This window comes from Pagrus pagrus (genome assembly GCF_965226575.1).
Source record: "Pagrus pagrus genome assembly, chromosome: 18".
NCBI lineage: Eukaryota > Metazoa > Chordata > Actinopteri > Spariformes > Sparidae > Pagrus > Pagrus pagrus.
Genome location: NC_140202.1, coordinates 9,083,400 through 9,101,154, shown reverse-complemented (window position 1 = coordinate 9,101,154; position 17,755 = coordinate 9,083,400). Strand labels below are relative to the sequence as shown.

At 38.5% G+C, this 17,755-nt stretch overlaps 1 protein-coding gene across 4 annotated transcripts in view; it reads right to left on the bottom strand.

Annotated features, from left to right (window-relative positions):
• Positions 1 to 17,755, bottom strand: part of sntg2 (syntrophin, gamma 2) — a 93,729-nt gene that overhangs the window by 12,586 nt on the left and 63,388 nt on the right. For 3 of the 4 annotated variants that reach the window (XM_084381793.1, XM_084381796.1, XM_084381794.1), the window contains 5 exons: positions 16,522 to 16,551; positions 11,947 to 11,985; positions 10,110 to 10,226; positions 4,699 to 4,770; positions 4,183 to 4,392 (listed from right to left, as the gene is read on the bottom strand). In XM_084381793.1, the coding sequence (XP_084237919.1) occupies positions 4,183 to 4,392; positions 4,699 to 4,770; positions 10,110 to 10,226; positions 11,947 to 11,985; positions 16,522 to 16,551 (468 nt within the window). The remainder of the gene's footprint in view (positions 1 to 4,182; positions 4,393 to 4,698; positions 4,771 to 10,109; positions 10,227 to 11,946; positions 11,986 to 16,521; positions 16,552 to 17,755) is intronic. The other variant, XM_084381795.1, reaches the window with a different exon arrangement.

Below are 17,755 nucleotides of genomic sequence, written 5' to 3'. Positions count from 1 at the left end.
CCTAAATGTTATACAGTTAGTGAGTAACGTGTATAATCTGCAAAAAAAATGTAGATTAAAAATTTTCTATATTGCTTAAAGTTACTGAGAGGTGATTTTATTCCGGTGATTTCCGGCGCAAAAACGTTGGCCATAGCTCCTTGTTATAAGTTGTACGTGCACACTTCACACTGGCACTCGCTGTAATACAAAGGATAGGAGCTAGCGGGGCGCTGATTTTCACCGCCCCAAGGCCGTGATAAACAGCGCGAAAAGAAACTGACGTAGGAGTAGATGACGTAGAAGTTTGTAGGTTGGAGTAGGAGGAGCCTTGTATGATAGAGTGAGTTGCAGAGAATAGATTGAAATGGAGAAAGAAAGTTCAGTAAAGTGGCTGAAAACAACATAATTTGAGAGGAGAACACTGCAGGAATAGCTTGGAGTGAAAAGCTCGGACCTGCCAGACATCGTTATAAAACGATGCACGAGACAGAGGAAGAAGGACACTCCGTCTTTTTCATGAGGCTGGTTTGCTAAGAAGTCGTGGCTAACTGCATGCACTGAAGTCAGCAATTTATTTTGCTTTCCCTGCCTCATTTTTCAAACAGCAGGAACCAAACCAGCATGGATCCAGTCAGGTATGACCGATTTAAAGCACTTTGCAGAAAAAGTGAAAAGGCATGAACAAACTAAGAGCCACATGGAAAACGCTATGCGTCTTGGCATGTATAGTAGAGTAAATATTGCTACTCAGCTTGATGAAGGCTACAGAATAGAGATCCGAAGCGATCAACATGATCAAAGTAAACATAGCACAAAAAATAAGGAAATTTGTGTTCGGTAGATTATTTCTTTGTTGTAACAATGCTTCTTGGCAATACATCTTATTCCGTTGGAAAGCCTGTTTATTTCCCTTTTAAATGGTGCCACATTTGTAAGGAACAAAACTATGACCCTACAGCAGATGGATTTCTGTGTATGGTTATTCCACATGCTACTCAGGCTCTTGTTTGCTAAATTCATAAATTGCCAATATGTCTTGTTTCTTCAGACTTCCATCATCCAAACCACCAAACAAGAGTCAATAGCAGAATAAGCTGTTTGGCAGAGAAGATTTCGCAAATTTTTCATGGGCGCAGCCCACATACTCAGCTCTGCTGCTCATCCCACAAATGCATGTTCCTTACAAATGTGGCACCATTTAAAAGGGAAATAAACAGGCTTTCCAACAATATAAGATTTATTGCCAAGAAGCATTGTTACAAAAAAGAAACAATCTACCAAACACAAATTTCCTTACTTTTTGGTTTACATGCTCAGAAAATCTGGGCATTTTCAGAGGACTGGTGGATTTTGTAGCATCACTAGATGCAGCAGTACATTTTTTTTTTTAAACGCCATCTCATTATTGAATGTGTTCAAAATTGCCTCTTTACTATAATTCAAAGCAGTGTTCTCTGATACAGGGCCAAAACACTTTATTCTTCAAAAATTCCACCCAATTCTTACCATGTAGTTATAAGACTTTGTTAGCCTACATATTATTTTCTTGGGGACTGCAGATGTAAATTAGCTCTAATATAACTCTAATACAATGCATCAAATGGCAACATTTCTGTTTAATATTGTACATGGTACCTCTACAAATAAAATAAATTAAGTAAAATTTTCTTTTCTTTAAATTTTATCATCTTTACTAGCTGCCTGTTCAGGTGAAAAAAATCTGTCAGCCTTCCATTCACTGCAAAGATGTATCATTAAAATGTGGACATTAAAATAATCTGTATATACAAATGTTAAAATTAACCATAAACAAGCTCCTACAGGCATTTGCTGCTCATCTTCGGCCCAATTGATTACATTAGTGTGAACTAATATTTAATACATGAGGCGATGAACTTTGCTGGATTCTCTGCAGTGGGTTAACATGCTTCCTATATTATTAATATGTGGTAAGTCATAATGGAGACTATATTCTACCTGTAACTATTGCTCTGAGGTATTTCCCAGGTGTATTTGTAGAACAAGTTTGCATTGAAAGTAGTATTTTGAGGGATGTGACTCATACAGTAAAAATAGCAAATAATGGCACATTACACACAGGTATCAAGTTATCATAAGTTGTATGCAGGGTTATTGAACTGCAGTGCATAATGTTGGATGGCTCTGTTTGGAAGCACTGGACACAAAGTCATTAAATTTTAAACACAATTGAACGTGAAGATGGCAAAAACCTGGAATAACAAGGTCTGGACTCATCATCTGTCTCCTCAGTTTTTCAAATGAGCGTTCATGTTTGAGCCTCTTGATATGCAGCTGCTTCTGAGACTGCTTAACAATGCACTCTCCACAGAGTTGATGGCTTTCACACTTAAAAAACATATTTGCTTAAGAGGCAATTTAATGGCTCATTGATGTGAGGACTAATTCTTTAGGTTACTCCAGCTCACTACATTTAAAAGTAACAATGACATTTATGGGAAACAGAGTGCTGCCCAGCTTTCAATTTTAGATTCAATTAATTTCTTATTAAGAAACATTTTTCAAAGCAGCACAGGACATGTAACGTGTCAACAGAAAAGGCATTTCCTCAAGTGCAATCACTTCTCACTGATGAAGCATTAAATTGGCAGGAAGGGACAGTGATGATTAAAACATTCTAAAAAAGTTATTACACTTTTGTAGGGTCATTAACTTGAGCATAAGCACATTTATATTTATGTTACACAAACTAGCAAGCCAACCTATGGGACACTGTCTCTTTTTTGTATGATTGTTTAATGTTTACATCATTTAACTGAGTTTTTATGCAGAGGATTATTTCTGTGATGGACTAAAGAGTCAAATTGTTTAACGAGTAACCGACATAAAACAAACCAAACAGTATTTTTACTTTAAGTATATGTTGATTTGGCCAATTTATTGTGACATAATAGGTTCATGGGCCACATAAGAATGAAGGGCAACACACACTGGCTGCATTACTGATAGAGTGTGGCTCAAGTTGCATTTTTCTGCCTGATCCTGACTGACAGGCGTTCTGTTTGTTTAAGCTGGAACCGGACTTGAGCCCAACACAGTCAATGTGAGCTGAAGCACTGAGTTTTTTCTACCCTGTCACACAGTTGTTACCGTAGATACAGCGTGCATGTTTACCCTGATTACACTGTAGCATAGAGTGTAGGTCCATCACTTATCATCAGTTCTCGTGAACTGATTAAAACACAGCTGATCACAAAGAGAAGCAAACAGTCTTTCTTAGTATTTTTCAGTTGAAATCCATCAATAGGGTAGATACATCTCCAAAATCTTTATTCGACAAAGACAAAGATGTCCAAATCTTCCTCAGATGGTTTAAAGTTCCTTTTGACTATTTTACTATAGAGTCCACAACTTGTGAACTGCAAGTGTTTCTGCACCTGTCCAGGCTTGAGAGGAGGGAGGGATGGGGGAAGCCCTGGTACAGTGGCACTGATGGGTCAGTTCAGGTATAGGACGGAGGTGCATCCTGATGCAATGACTCAATTAGAAGGTTCTTGCCATGGACGAAAGTCTTCACTGGCTTATTTTTGACAGATAACTGCAACACTTTTATCAAGTATCATCATAAGACAATACATAAAATGCACGTTTCGTGCATTTCACTACATATTTTGCAGGAGGGCAGGTTATTGACCAAAAGAAGAACAAACAAACAAACCTACACTAACTTCAGCTAATGTGTAAATGAAATTCACTATGAAAAATGCTTTAGATTGTTTTTTCAAAAAAAAAAAACATTATTGAAAAGAGACCAGATAAATCTAAATTTGGTCTTTTTGATGTTTATAATCCTGATTATTATATTACTACCTCTTCTCCAAGAGCTTGTCCTTGTCTTTTGTTTTTGTATTTTATTTTATTTTTAATTTCTATTTGGCAGATTTTATATTTGGCTGCAGTATCATTATAGGCTGTTGCTGCTACTAATCTGCCCTCTGACTTAGAGCACACAAAGTACTGTTGTGGTCTTTATTTCAGCAAACATCAAATGCCTCCTGTCGCCCTTTGAGGTTGGGAAAGGAGCTGTGAGAGGCTCTCCTCTCAGAACTCCAGCTCTGATTAGCTGCATTCAGCACATTTTAAATAGGCAACATCTACAACAGGAAGACTGTTACGTTTAGCAACAGAAACATTTGGCATTTTTTATATGAAAATACTCACTTGTAGTCGCTGTACTTCCAAGAAGACAGCTCTTTGGAAGGACTTCTCCCAGATAGCCAGGTCAGTGGCCAGCTCTACCCTGAAGGTGTGGCTCTGACCATGGCCCACCAGAATACTGAAGCACAGAGACTCATTGTCTTGCTGCTCAGGTGAGTGCTCGAGTCCCAAGTAGAGCCTCGCCTGGAGCCAGCAATCCTCTGCCATCCACAGCTGTAACCCAAAATTTTAATTATTGCATGTTATGGGAATAGGTTTTGCTCTCTCTTCACTTTTCACATGATTAATTCAGAGTATGGAATGAAGAGTACATGTCTTAACTCTCAAGTTAAATGAAGAACTTTCTGTGTGTACATTTCCTGGTTTGAGGCTCAGGGATTAATATCCCCTCAGGTCTAGCAAGCCAAGATTGTCTGCTTACTGAAATGCTATGTGCTGAAGAAGAGAAAAAACAGCCGTCTAGGCTGAGATGAAAAGTGCAGTGATCAGATTTTGAATGGCATGCTACTCTTAACATACCTTGTGGACCTTGAAAAGAACCTCATTGAGGTTATATGTAGTTTCAGCCTGTCCCCAGTCAGCAGCACTGATCTGAGAAATAAACATCAAGAAGTGTGAGATGAAGAGGCAGCACATAAAAACCATATTTTCTGCACTTGTTAGCAGCACATCCTCATCCGAATACTAAATGCAAATGAAAGCGAGGCAGGTAGCTTAGTTGTGTCTAAGTGGCTTGATGACTGCCTGTGTCAGTGATCGAAATGGATCCTGATGAACTCTGCGAAAGTAGAACATTTACATCCAGAAAACACACATTATCAACAAACACTAGTATATTCCAATGTGAGAAAAATACAGAAATGTACAGACTAATGGTAATATTGTATAACTCAACAACCAGAGCATGTACAGGAGTACTAATACCTCACTGTAAAAGTACTCTGTTACAAGTCCTGCGATAAAAATGATAAAAAAATACTTAAAAAATTGAAAGTAAAAGTACTCAAAGCAGAAAAATTGTCCACTGTCATTCGTCATAATCTTTTATAGTCATTATTGATGCACTAAGGTCTAAGCTGCATTTTGCCTTTTGTAGTCGGTGTGATTAATCACCTGACTTTTCTACTCCGTTTATCGTTTTGTATGTGACATTTCTGAAAATAGTGACACTGTTTGTTTTTTACATCTAATAGTATAAACTTCAAATTCATAAAAAATTAATAAAAAAATCTTAAAATAAAACAAGGAAAAACAGCAAATATACATTAAAGAAGCTGGAAATGTTTGGTTACGTGTGTGGGACTGGAAAAAAAAAATCCTCGTGATTTTTTATTTTTTTTGTGTGGATCTGATTTTTTTTTTTGTCAAGAGGAAAGTAAGGCTCATTTCTCTAAGTGCTTATTTTTGTAATACTCATTTTGACAAGAAGAGGCTGCATGCGAACATTGCGGAGAACATTGTGGGTAAACTGGTGACACAGAGGCGGTAAGTTAAAGCTAGATTGTAGACATTAAACATTAGAGACAATATTTTTACATATAATTATGCATCTCACATCTCACTTCACTTCATATCAAAGATACACATTGTCATAAATATTCAAACCAGCAGTGTTACTCACGTACTTGCACTTCCATATTTGCACATATGGACACCTTTCAGTTGTAAAAGAAAAAAATATCAGCCAACCCAAATCTTAAATCAATATTTCCTCAGTCATCATCAGGGATCACATTCCCTCCCCTGGAGCGCAGTGGAGAGGGCCGGACTGTTTGGTAATTAACTGATCCAGTTATCATAATCAATGGTAAAATTCCAAGATTAAATCAAATAGCATTAAAGAATGGATACTGTGCATATTTCACCAAGTATAATTTTAGTTTTCATGTAGCTGTTGTGTGTGAAATCACTGCAGTAGACATGACTGTGCTGTCAGGCACACACTGTCCTAGCATGAACCCCTTCTGAAGTGGGTGCATGATGTGCATCAAGGGTGTAAATAACATCTTTTCACATAAAGTTGGGATCTTTGGGCTACTGGAGACTTGGATTACACTGGACAAGCTGTATAGAGCCATTTATTTTATTCTGATGTTTTTTTACATTTTAAAACAGATCCCAATCTTCTTCAGTTGTTTAGGAGATGTGAAGCTCCAGAAATGTTTCATGGTCTACAAAACTTCAGCCAACTTTCCATCAACTTTGGAGTACATAATGACTGAATTTTAAGTTTTTGGTGAACTTATATTTTTAACACCAAATACCATCAATCTCGAACCAGATATCATTGATCCGTCAACAATGTGTAGTGTGTGTAGTGTAGTGGATTGATAGAGTGGTGCTTCAAATATCCCTAGATTAATTCTATCTATTCTTTATCTCAGGGATATCGGCTACTGCCATATTTCAGCAAAAGTCAGAGGACAAGTCTGGCATTTCACAACCCAGCAGCTGTTTAAGGCATAATTTCAACGACTCCACGATACCTCTGCTGTGTTTAATGCAATCCGTTTAAATTAACGGCTGATGACTTCTCTCACTAACACCTCATCAACATGATTTGTTTGTCCCGTCTGATTGGCCTGTATCAAGTAAAACAACACTTTTCATTTTTGCAACTGCTCTGCACTCAGATACAATTTTACTGCAGCTCTCATCGGCTCCAAGGCTGTATTGTTCTTCTGTTCAAGCTAGAGGCACAAAACATATTTTTGCCTCAACTTCAGAGAGACTTCTGCATCAGAGACGATCTTGCATTTCATTGCCTGTGGCACGTTCAGTTTAAAGGAGACATCAGTGATGCCTCCTGCAGTGTTTTTGTACCATATATGATTCATAAAGGCTGTACCCTTATGTTAACAAGTGTCTTTGAAGAGATGTTGATGATGGTAAGACGTATAAGTGAGCATGCACATTGGCAAGCTTTGGCAACAAATGACCTTTTAAACCCAACAAGAATTTGAAACATTTGTGCAGAACATACATGATACATGAACTCCCAAGAGAAAATGTAGGCATCAACCACCATGCTGTTGAAAAATCTCCAACCGTTTTCTCTTTGCTGTGAGGCAGGAGGAAAGGCAGCACACCCCCACACAGGCTTGCTTAGTAGTATCAAAAAGCTCAGTTTGAGTCTCGTCTCAGATAAGGCCCGAATCTTGTTCCTGCCATGGAAACACAGCTATAGGGACCATCTCGAACTGCCAATATGTTCCATTTGGACATTCATGTGATGAGCCACATTGAGGAAGTCATCTGTGAGCTGGAGACTGGAGCAAACTGGAGAATACAGACTTCAATGCATTGGTCCACAGCAGGTACATAATCCATGATCACCTCCATTACCCACAGATACAAGGGCTGCATAAAGCATCCACATTATCCCGGTGGGGTGAAGCACTTCATGTCTTCTCAAGAGGCTGGTGTCAGTGGCATGTCAGAGGGCAGAATTCTCCAGAGGAAATGGACTGCTGGCTGAGAAACAGCTGGCTGACCCTCTTAGCTCTGTGTCACAGAACTCAGGAGGGATGACTATGATCCATCTTAAAGGGATAGTTTGACATTTTGAATAATACGCTTGTGTACTTTCTTGCTGAGAGTGAAATAAAAAGATAAACGCCAATCTCATGCCTGTATGGTAAATGGAATGCAGCAGTAAAGACTGGAAACAGTCATGACAAGGTTGGCGCATGCAGAAGCAGCGGCCAGCAGCTCCTTCAAATTTTGCTACATTTTTGTTTCAAATCAGCTATTACTTCAGATTTATTGCTCAAAACACATACATATAACTTAAAACAAAAATTAATTCAACATCATTGGAGAAGAAAGTGCGTTTTGAATTAAGAGCAGCAGACTTCGAGTCGATCACTGCCCACTGCACCTTTTGACCGTTAAGCCAGAGCAGCTGCACTGCCCAGGAAGAAGAGCACGGAGATCCAGGATGGGAACCATGCCAGCCCAGTTTGGACTTGGGCTGAAACAAAAGATTGGAGAATGCTGCGTCTCCACCACAACAATCCTGTTGCATCTAATGGGCAGAACTTGTTCCGAGCCAACTGAGGACTCTGGCAACCAAGAAGAAGTGGACTCTGTGTTTACATCATTGACGCATTGTGCTCCCATGTCAAAGTTCATGGACAGCATTTCCCAGATAGACAGCATTTCCCAGATGTCCAACTTTTAATGTGAAGATGAAAAACATATTATTATTTATTGTTTACGATCCCCTGACACGACTGGGTGTTAACTTGTTTATGTATAGTGTATTTATATACATTACTGTGTATACTGTATTTATATATCTGCAAGTAGTTATACAGAAATTAGAGTTGTACCAATTTTCTAATCCAACTCTCAGCAAAAAGGTGACATTTCACAACATCCATTGTCACCAGCCTGCTGTCACCACAAGATGAACTGTCCCTCATGAGAACAGAATTTCCTCAGATTTTACAGTTTATACAACCTCACAAAGAGTGACAGGAAATCTATTTGTAGACACTGAAGTTTATAAGAGCAACACAGGCACACAAAAGTCTGCTCGGAACCTTCAAAACAAAGAAGGTGAACCACAATAGATTGTCAAATAGTGTTAAAGGGTGACGAGACAACTAACAACAAGAGACAACTCACAATGTCTCAGAGCCCACTTCAGAGCCAAGTCACCAAACAACACTAACCACATTTTACTTACATACAAAATAAAGTGGTTTTTATACTAATGGGAGAACAGAGCTTGTATTATAGTGCAACAAACAGCACAAAAGGCTGCATCCTTTGTTCACTGGCCCTGGCAGTCAAGCTGAACATTTTACACTGATACTGGACCTGCATTAAATATCATCTAATTGCCAGTGTCAGCCACTTTTGATTCATCTCAGACCACATGTAGATAGGAAACATTTAAAAAAATATGCAATTAAGTTTTATATTCAATGCAAACTGCAAATGTTCACGGGCAGACAGGACCGCCTCTTTATGGAGTTCTTTGTCCTGATTGGATAAAGAGCTCACAGCCTTAATGTCCCTGACAACCTCTCTCTCTGGTTAGCAACTGCCTTTTTTGAGACACGTAATCCTTTTAAAAGTCAAAAGTGGTGTATTTACTTACCTATTTTATGTCATAGGACAAAAGATTAAAAAAAATATCTTAAGCTTGTGTGTTAACCACAGACCTTATTTGAGGCATTTAACAGAAAACCCATTCAAAAAACCCATTGACTTTGAGACTAGGCAACCGAGAGACCGGGTTTTAGGACTCATTCCTGCTGCACTCTATCATATTATGTAGCCAGTATTAATACACATTTAACTTGATTAGAGTATTATCAGCTGGTATAAATTTTGGCTAGAAAACAAGGATGAAATGGTGCACAATTACCACTGAAAATCTTGCTTAACTAGTAATACAATGCATTCATGGTGATACATGTTGACAGAAGTATCTTATTGTAAAAGTGAATCATATGTCTTGATTCACTGCCATGTTACGTTCAGACATGATCACAGCAAATATATATTCATCATCAGTTACTGCATGCCCATCTACTCTAATTCAATTATAACTAAAGCATTCAAAATTGTACAGATGCTGCCAACTTGTCTGAAAACACAAACCATACAGCACAGAGGGGGACAACCACAGATCAATGAGCAGCAGCATAAAATCATCAAACCCCTACATTCAAAAACAATTTTATAAAGGCCCTGAACAAATCCTAATGCCGAGCTGAATCCACAGAACTAACTAATCATTTTGAAGTTTGAATAAAACTTACTCTATGTAAGTCCAATGAGATATGCTTTGGATTTTGGACAAACCATTTTCAGTGGGCCTAAAATTAAGACTTCTCATTTGGTTTAAAGAGTCACTGGAGAAATTAATGGGAAAGAAAAAGTTTAAAACCTAAGAATGATAAAAGGCTAGTTACCGGGGGATTTCTGAAGATATAAAAATATGGTCCTCTCAGTGCCAGGAACTTGAACGCTGTAGTTCCACCAGCAGCGCTACCCTCGGTGCTTTCACATGCCCAGCCCATGTGAACAATCTGCAGAGATATAGAGGATGACATTCATGCAATTTTATAATTTGATAAAAGTAGAGTGAAAAATATATACAGTAGAAATCTTTTTTTGATCAGTCAACAGACTAGAATAGCACAATGTGCACATTCATAATGACTGAAAACTATAGTGAGGCATCTTTGACATAAACTTCATAGTACAGTGGTGCTGCAGTTTAAGCTGGAATGCTAAATCTGACTGATGTTGACTTTTTACTTTTTTACGGTTTTTGGTCAAATATTGAAACAACTAACTGATGAATAAGGCCCAATCCCATTTCTAATTTATACCCCTACCCATTGTTTTTGAGTGCCCCCTTGGCCCTCAGAACAGAGTTACAAGAGGTAGTGGTTGAAATTTCCCCCTATGAAATTGGACAACCCTTACAGACCCTGTCATCAGCTGTTGATGGCATTTATGTAAACAGACCCAACCAGATATTTCCAACATGTGTCTTCAGCTGCAGGGATTTCCCTTGTATTACTATACTAATAATATTACTAATATTATCACAATGCCATTTGCCATTTATCTTATGGAGATAGAAAAGCATGGACGCTCGCAAATCCATTCACAATTTTACCCGATCAATCAAGTGATCAAATAAAAAAGAACACTGCCTCATTACCTGGCCGCTAGCAGTGCTTTGCTCCTACCGTGTCAGTCTGCACTGATATTAGAGAAGTGGTACAACAACGTTACTGCTGGACTTTAAATTTGGGCCATCAAAGGAAGAAAAAGCAACAAAGAAAAACACCAAAATTCAGGGCATCATGCACAAATCAGCAATCACATGATTTGTTAGCTAGCTAGCTAGTTAGCTAATGAGACAACAGCAAACTCGTAGCTATTTTTTCATGCTTGTTATAAAGAAAAGGACCAAACATCAGATAGTTCATATAACTCTCAATCTGCAATGTGCCTCTGAAAGATTTCTGTCTGGAGGACATTGCAGCCCTAACACTTAGTTCTACCGCTTTATCCCAATAAGGTTCAGGACACCCTACTCTTTGGCACGAACATGCAAAACGGAGGGGCAGGGCTAAGTGGTAGGGGAAACAGGTACTGTGGGATTGAGCCCAAGTGTTCCAAAATGTTTCCAGAAAGTGTATTAGCCTATAGAAAAATCCAGACCTGCCAGCACAGTTGCAGTTGTATGCAGATGATACAATTCTCTACACTTCTATAACATTTATTGCAAAAAAAAGCTGAAACAGCTAGCCTGAATGGGGAACTCCACCAATCAACATTTCTCATAAATCTGAAGAATAATTCACTGAACTACAAACAATATCTAGAGGAAAATCTGGAGTATACTGACTCTGGTGAAGATGCACATGGTGTTGAAACGTTAGTACTTTAATAAAAGTTTGCGGCCTGTATCCATGTGCTCCAGTCTACCTTGGAGGTTGTTCTTTGAGTTTTTTTTCCCTAAACCAGTCTGTTCTGATGAGCTGTTACAAGCCTTACCTTGCATTCAAGATGTATATTCAGGAGAGTTCTTTCAGTGGATAGGCAGCATACCACCTAACCACATGATTTTAGTTAGACTCTGACCTCTCCCAGCATTTCCTGTCTGTCTCTAATAGCACCATCAATATGTCAGTAATCATGTAATGGGAATGTTTAATTGTGGCAATTATGTATCTGCTTTCAAAGAGATATGCTGGACTGGTATGTAGTGTTAGGTCAGTGTCAAAGTACCTGATCGTCTAAAGAGCAGTATTTGTTGATGATCTTTATCTAGAGGAGAAATAAAAACAAAACAACAATCAGTGACATACATCATTACAAGAAGCTATTAAATATATTATGACATAAAGCTATGCTGAGCCCTTAAAACACCCAGGAATTAAATTACTGAGATAGCCATGAGATACTCCTGCTGTGCATTTAAGTCCAAAAAGGATACATATACAACAGTTTTCAATTTTCTTTCAATCATGAATACATTTTTGCTTATTTTGTATAACCAGTGGGTTCAGCTCTGCTCACCACTTTCCCTCTAGCAAGGCAACAAACATGATTTTTATCTAGATATGACATTTTATGCCATAACTTAATTCCCATTTCTCAAGTTCATTCAGTTAGGTAGTTGTTTTTCTTAATATCAATTATTTGAGAAATCTCAAAGAACACATTATTTCAATAGAATGTCATCAGTCATTCAACCTCAACAAATGTACTGGACTGAATAACATTCAATAAGAGATATCCAACTTACATGAATTTCTCATGAATCATCTAGAACACAAACAATGTCTTTTTATTTAAATTTGTTTGTCACACACAAAAATATCAAATGCTTTAGCAGAATCATCTATCAGGATGTTTTATAGTAGCCACATTTGGTTAAGTAGCTATTAACATAAGCTGCAACTACCACTGTTGAGGTTATTGCAAAGTGCTTTTAGATGAAGGACCATTCAAATCACCTTGAGGCTCCAAAAAAATATAAAGTTAGACTCTCAAAGACAAACTATCTCTTCCAATGTGTGTATTTGATACCATTTTAGTATATTTGATATTATTTTAAAATAATAGGATAAAGGCCCAAAAAAAGGAGGTATCAAACACCCACAAAAGACGGGCAAGCAAATGTATTTCAAAGGCTGTTTCTATGTGCGGGAGTTTTTTTCCTGATTTTGTCGGCCCTCGGTCTTCTCCTGCGCACCTGTTGATCTTAAGGTGTGCAAAAACTGAAGGAAACATTATTGTTCTGCCAGAATGAAGTTGAGGTTGAAGCAGGGCAAAACATGTTTATATTAAATGGACCCAAGCTGTGTTAGCAAATCCCACTCAGCATGATGGTTCCTATAGTCTCACCTCAAACTGAAGGCACTAGTAGGCACTAACAAGCTGCCCAATCCTTCCTGTTTGAGTCTCTCTAAAAGAACATCAAACAGCATCACATAATTCTCCATCATGCCAGATGACAGTCATTCACATTAACAAAACATGAAGGACCCTGAGGGTGTCACACAGAGTCTATTTAATGGTTGTAGGTCATTAAAACAAAAGTTCTGCTCTCTACGAAAGCAGGCACACAATTACATCCTGATTGGCCATTTAGCAATCACACTACACGTCCATAATTAGGTGATGCAGCCGCAAATTAATCACACTTTTTAAAAAAGGCAGCTGCGCAATTGAGGAGCGCGGGCATACAGTACGTCTGCATCCTTAACCACGAATGCATCACATCATCAGTGTGATAATCAAAGTTAAATAGGAGGAAATGAGAGAGAGAAGTGCACAGGCCGAATGACTACTTAGCAGTCATTAATTAGGTATGAGAGAGGCTCTTTTTTGTCAGCAGAAAGAGGTGCCACTATGATTTAATGAGAGCTTGTCAGGAAGAGTCTATTAAACGAAGCTACACTGTTGTCAATGTGGCTGTGGAAATCAAAAGGGGAAATGCATGTAACAACTGAGGGCAAAACATGTATTACATCTGTCAATGTTATCTTCAGTAGCTACCGACTTTAAAAGACCACAAGTGGATAATAACAGAAAATTCACCGACTGAAATTTTGTTATTCCATAAACTGGTAATCTGCCCATTAACCTGCTTAAAATAACCGTATGAATTTAATCAGATGACAGGACTGGGCAATATATTGATATTATATTGTTATCATGGTATGAGACTATATATTTCCTGGGTTTAAAGACTGCATTACAGTGATGTCATTTTCTGAACTTAACAGACTGTTCTACTTGTTCTAATACTTGTCTTTACCCACTAAGTCATTATATCCACATTCATTTATTCATACAAAAATTTGATTGTGTTAATATTTTGTGAAAGTGCCAAGTACCAATTTTGTGCCTACAATATTGTCTCAATATCAATAGAGGTCTTTGGTCAAAAACATTGTGATATTTGATTTTGTTGAACATTTATGAAGCGCTTTGGAAGAGATCCAGATATATATTGTTTATTGCAATATAGCCTAAAATTCAGTGATAGACCACTGCAGCAATTGTGGGTGCATTTTTGGACCCCACTGCTTCCTGGAGATCCAGTGTCGCCTATGTGATGTGTGATGTCTGTTGGCAATTGGCAGCTTTGCCATTCCTCCATAACAACACCACATGAAAGCAAAAAGGGAATGATGTCTTCTGAGACAGTAATTATATCACTTACTATTTACTGAATAAAAAATGGTTGCTATAAAAGTAACATTATGTACATACTAGGGTCATATGCCTAAAACAACATTGGCCGACAAGCCAAAGAAGCTAAGCTAAGAAAACTGTGTATAGAAACGGTACGACTGAGAGAAACAGCGGACTGCGGGAAAATAAACACTCCTGCCAAAAATTTAACCGAGTGTCTTGGGTTCGCCTAGCTGAGCTGGTTTGATAAGAAAATACGGGACATGGAGACATAATGTTAGTGCACTAAGCAGCAACGTGCTTCTTTCATTTCCTCTCCCCACATATCACAAACAACAATAAATCTTGCCCTACAGTAACTCTGAGGGGACACGCCACTTGATTGTGCTCTCTGGTGGGGAGCCGTTTAAATCACGATGTTAAGATGGTCACGGATTATTAGTCCATGGCTGTCAGCCATCGGCCCAACCCTAGTACATACTTATTCATTGTCTAACATTAGGCCAACTTATTCCGGTCATTATGATGCGATCCACCTACTCTCTCTGGCCGACCACTAACTGTGCGCCGCTTGTGATATTTTCCGGGAAAGTCGCCACCGACACCCAGTGTAGATCACTGGCTTTCATCAGTGGGCCATAGCCTCAATCATCATTGGCTGTGTCCAAATTCAGGGGCTGGAGCCCACGAACTGCGCATTTGAAGGCCAATTACGTCACAATGCTGCGCGAAGGCTGTCCAAATTCGAGGGCTGCTTCAAACGCAGCCCACAAATGCAGCCTGGCCTTCCCTCTGTTTGGAGGACGCATCGCTACTATCCTTCGCGGCCCGCTATATCCCAAGATCCTTTGCGCACCGCTGTTCAGTCCCAAAACAGAAGAGGAGGCAAGAGAAAATGGCGACATCAAGTGGCGAAGACATGACATTTAAATTTAAGTAATGGGTTTATACTCGGTTTTTAGTCATGTAACATCCAACGCCAGATATGTTAAACTTCAAAACCTCCAAATTTCAACTTTAAGTTAAAATACGTGACGCTGGTGATGCTATGGTAAATATAGTTGTTATTCACCAATGGCTTAATGTTTATTTTGTAATGTTGATGATTCAATTTAGATTTGACACATTTTGTTGTTAATTTTTATACACACACAAATAAATGTACACGTTTGATAGATTTGAACCAAAACAGACTTTAATGCATCTCTTCATTCACAATCGTGACGTAACGGTAAGGGGCGGGAACATCTGGTGAGGCAACCAGGAAATACTCCGAAGGCTAGACCGTCCCATTTAACAACGGTGGATGAGGCTATCAAAGACCGGCCCGAAGGACCCGGCCCTCGTGGACCGCGAAGGCTAGGCCATTGAAGGCTGCAGCCCCTGAATTTGGACACAGCCACTGTGTTACCTCATTCGCCGATAAATAGTGACTTAACAGATATTTATTTACATGAAAATCTTAGAGATTATTACTTTAAAAGGTCACTATGAAGTTTCGGGGAAGACATTTTAATCAAAAGAGACAGCTCTTCATTGACTGAATTTTTAAGCCTAAACAAGCTAAATAAACAAACCCTCTTTTTTTTTAATGACTAAATAAACTGAATAAACAAACTGACCTTAAAGGACAACACAATTTCATACCATTTTACTTTTTTAATTTTGTAGGGCCCTGCCACCTTTCAAGCTTCAAACAGTGTTCTGGGGACCTTATTTTTTTAACAGCTTTTTTATTCAGTTATTGAAAATATAAATATTTCTTGAGTTTGTTTTATTACCTCATTAATATTGTAAATATTAAAATGATTAGTTGATAAGTTCTCAAAAACTACATACTGCCACTTTAAGTACAATTTTAAGGCACAAAATACTGGACTTTTTACTCATTACATTAATTTGAATACTTTAGTTCCTAGTTACTTTTCAGACTGCATCAGGGACTCTATCATCCAGGGGCACTCCCCCCTCCCATGAAACCACAGCAGTGGTCCACTGTTTCCCCGGAGCCTGTGTACTGGACCTCAACACTCAGCTTCCAGCGGTGCTAGAACGACATGCCAACTTGACTACTGTGGTGGCACATATTGTCAGCAACAACACAACTTTTTACCGTGAGTCAGAAACTTTAAAAAAACATTTTAAAACTTTTCTCACCAACATTGCCATCTCAGGACCCCTGCCAACCTACAAAAAGGGCATAGAAAAATTCAGTCATCTTTTCTCTCTCAATTAATGGCTAAAAACTGCATGTAGAAATTTTAAGTTGACTTTTATTGATAACTTCAATCTATTCTGGGGTCACCCTGCATTTTTAAGTGCAATGGACTGCACCCCAATCTCCGGGTCTCACAGGCGCTTGCTCGCAACATAATGCAATGTATTACACCGTAACTAACTGCAGATGCACCTGCCACACTGATTGAGGCCTGTCTACCCAGCTAGAGCTTTTCTTTTTCAAGTAGAGAGGGTGGGAATAGTGGAGGTATAGCCACAATATACCGAGTAACACTGCGGGCAGGGATGTGGACTTTGTGCACATTTCAAGCCTTTGAATATAACGTTACTTTTTTAAAATCTCAGCCCCTTCTCCTTGGCAGTATACAAATCTCCTAAATTATCTATGTCCTCTTTTTTTAACAGAATTCTCAGAACTATCGTCTGTCATTCACACAAGCTATGATGCCTGCATTTTGATTGTTGATTTTAACATACATGTTGACAGATACCAGAGCCAAAGAGTTTTTAGAGCTGTTGGAATGTATGTCTTTAAGCAGCATGTTAGTATAGCAACTCACAAACATGGACATACTCTGGATTTAGTTATATCATATGGTCTTAATCTCAACATACTGTATCTTCTGTCATTGATCTGGCTCTGTCTGACCACCACTGTGTGTTTTTTTAACAGTTTTCATCTTTCTCTTCCAAGTACCACAGAACATACTGTTAAAAAACGCTCCATTACACCTGACAACTCACATCACAAATTGCAACCTACAATAATAATTTCTGATCATCATTCTGTGAAGACTTAGTGAATGATTTTAACTGTAAAATTAAAACAGTACTTGATGCAGTAGCTCCAACTAAAACCAACAACGGTTGTCCCATGGAACAATTATCAAACCCGAGAAATAAAAAGAGTGCAGAATTGCTGAGTGCAGACGGCAAAAAACAATACTAGAAATCCACCATAACATATCCACTGAAAAACTTAAAAACTACAACAAGGCAATTCAAAAATCATGTCAAGCATATTTCTCAAGCATGATAACCACCAACATTCACAATCCCAGACTGCTTTTTAGTACAATATATTCCCTTGTACAGTATTGAGCTTCCAGGATCCAAATATAAAGAGTTTGCTGGCTACTTCAGGGAGAAAATA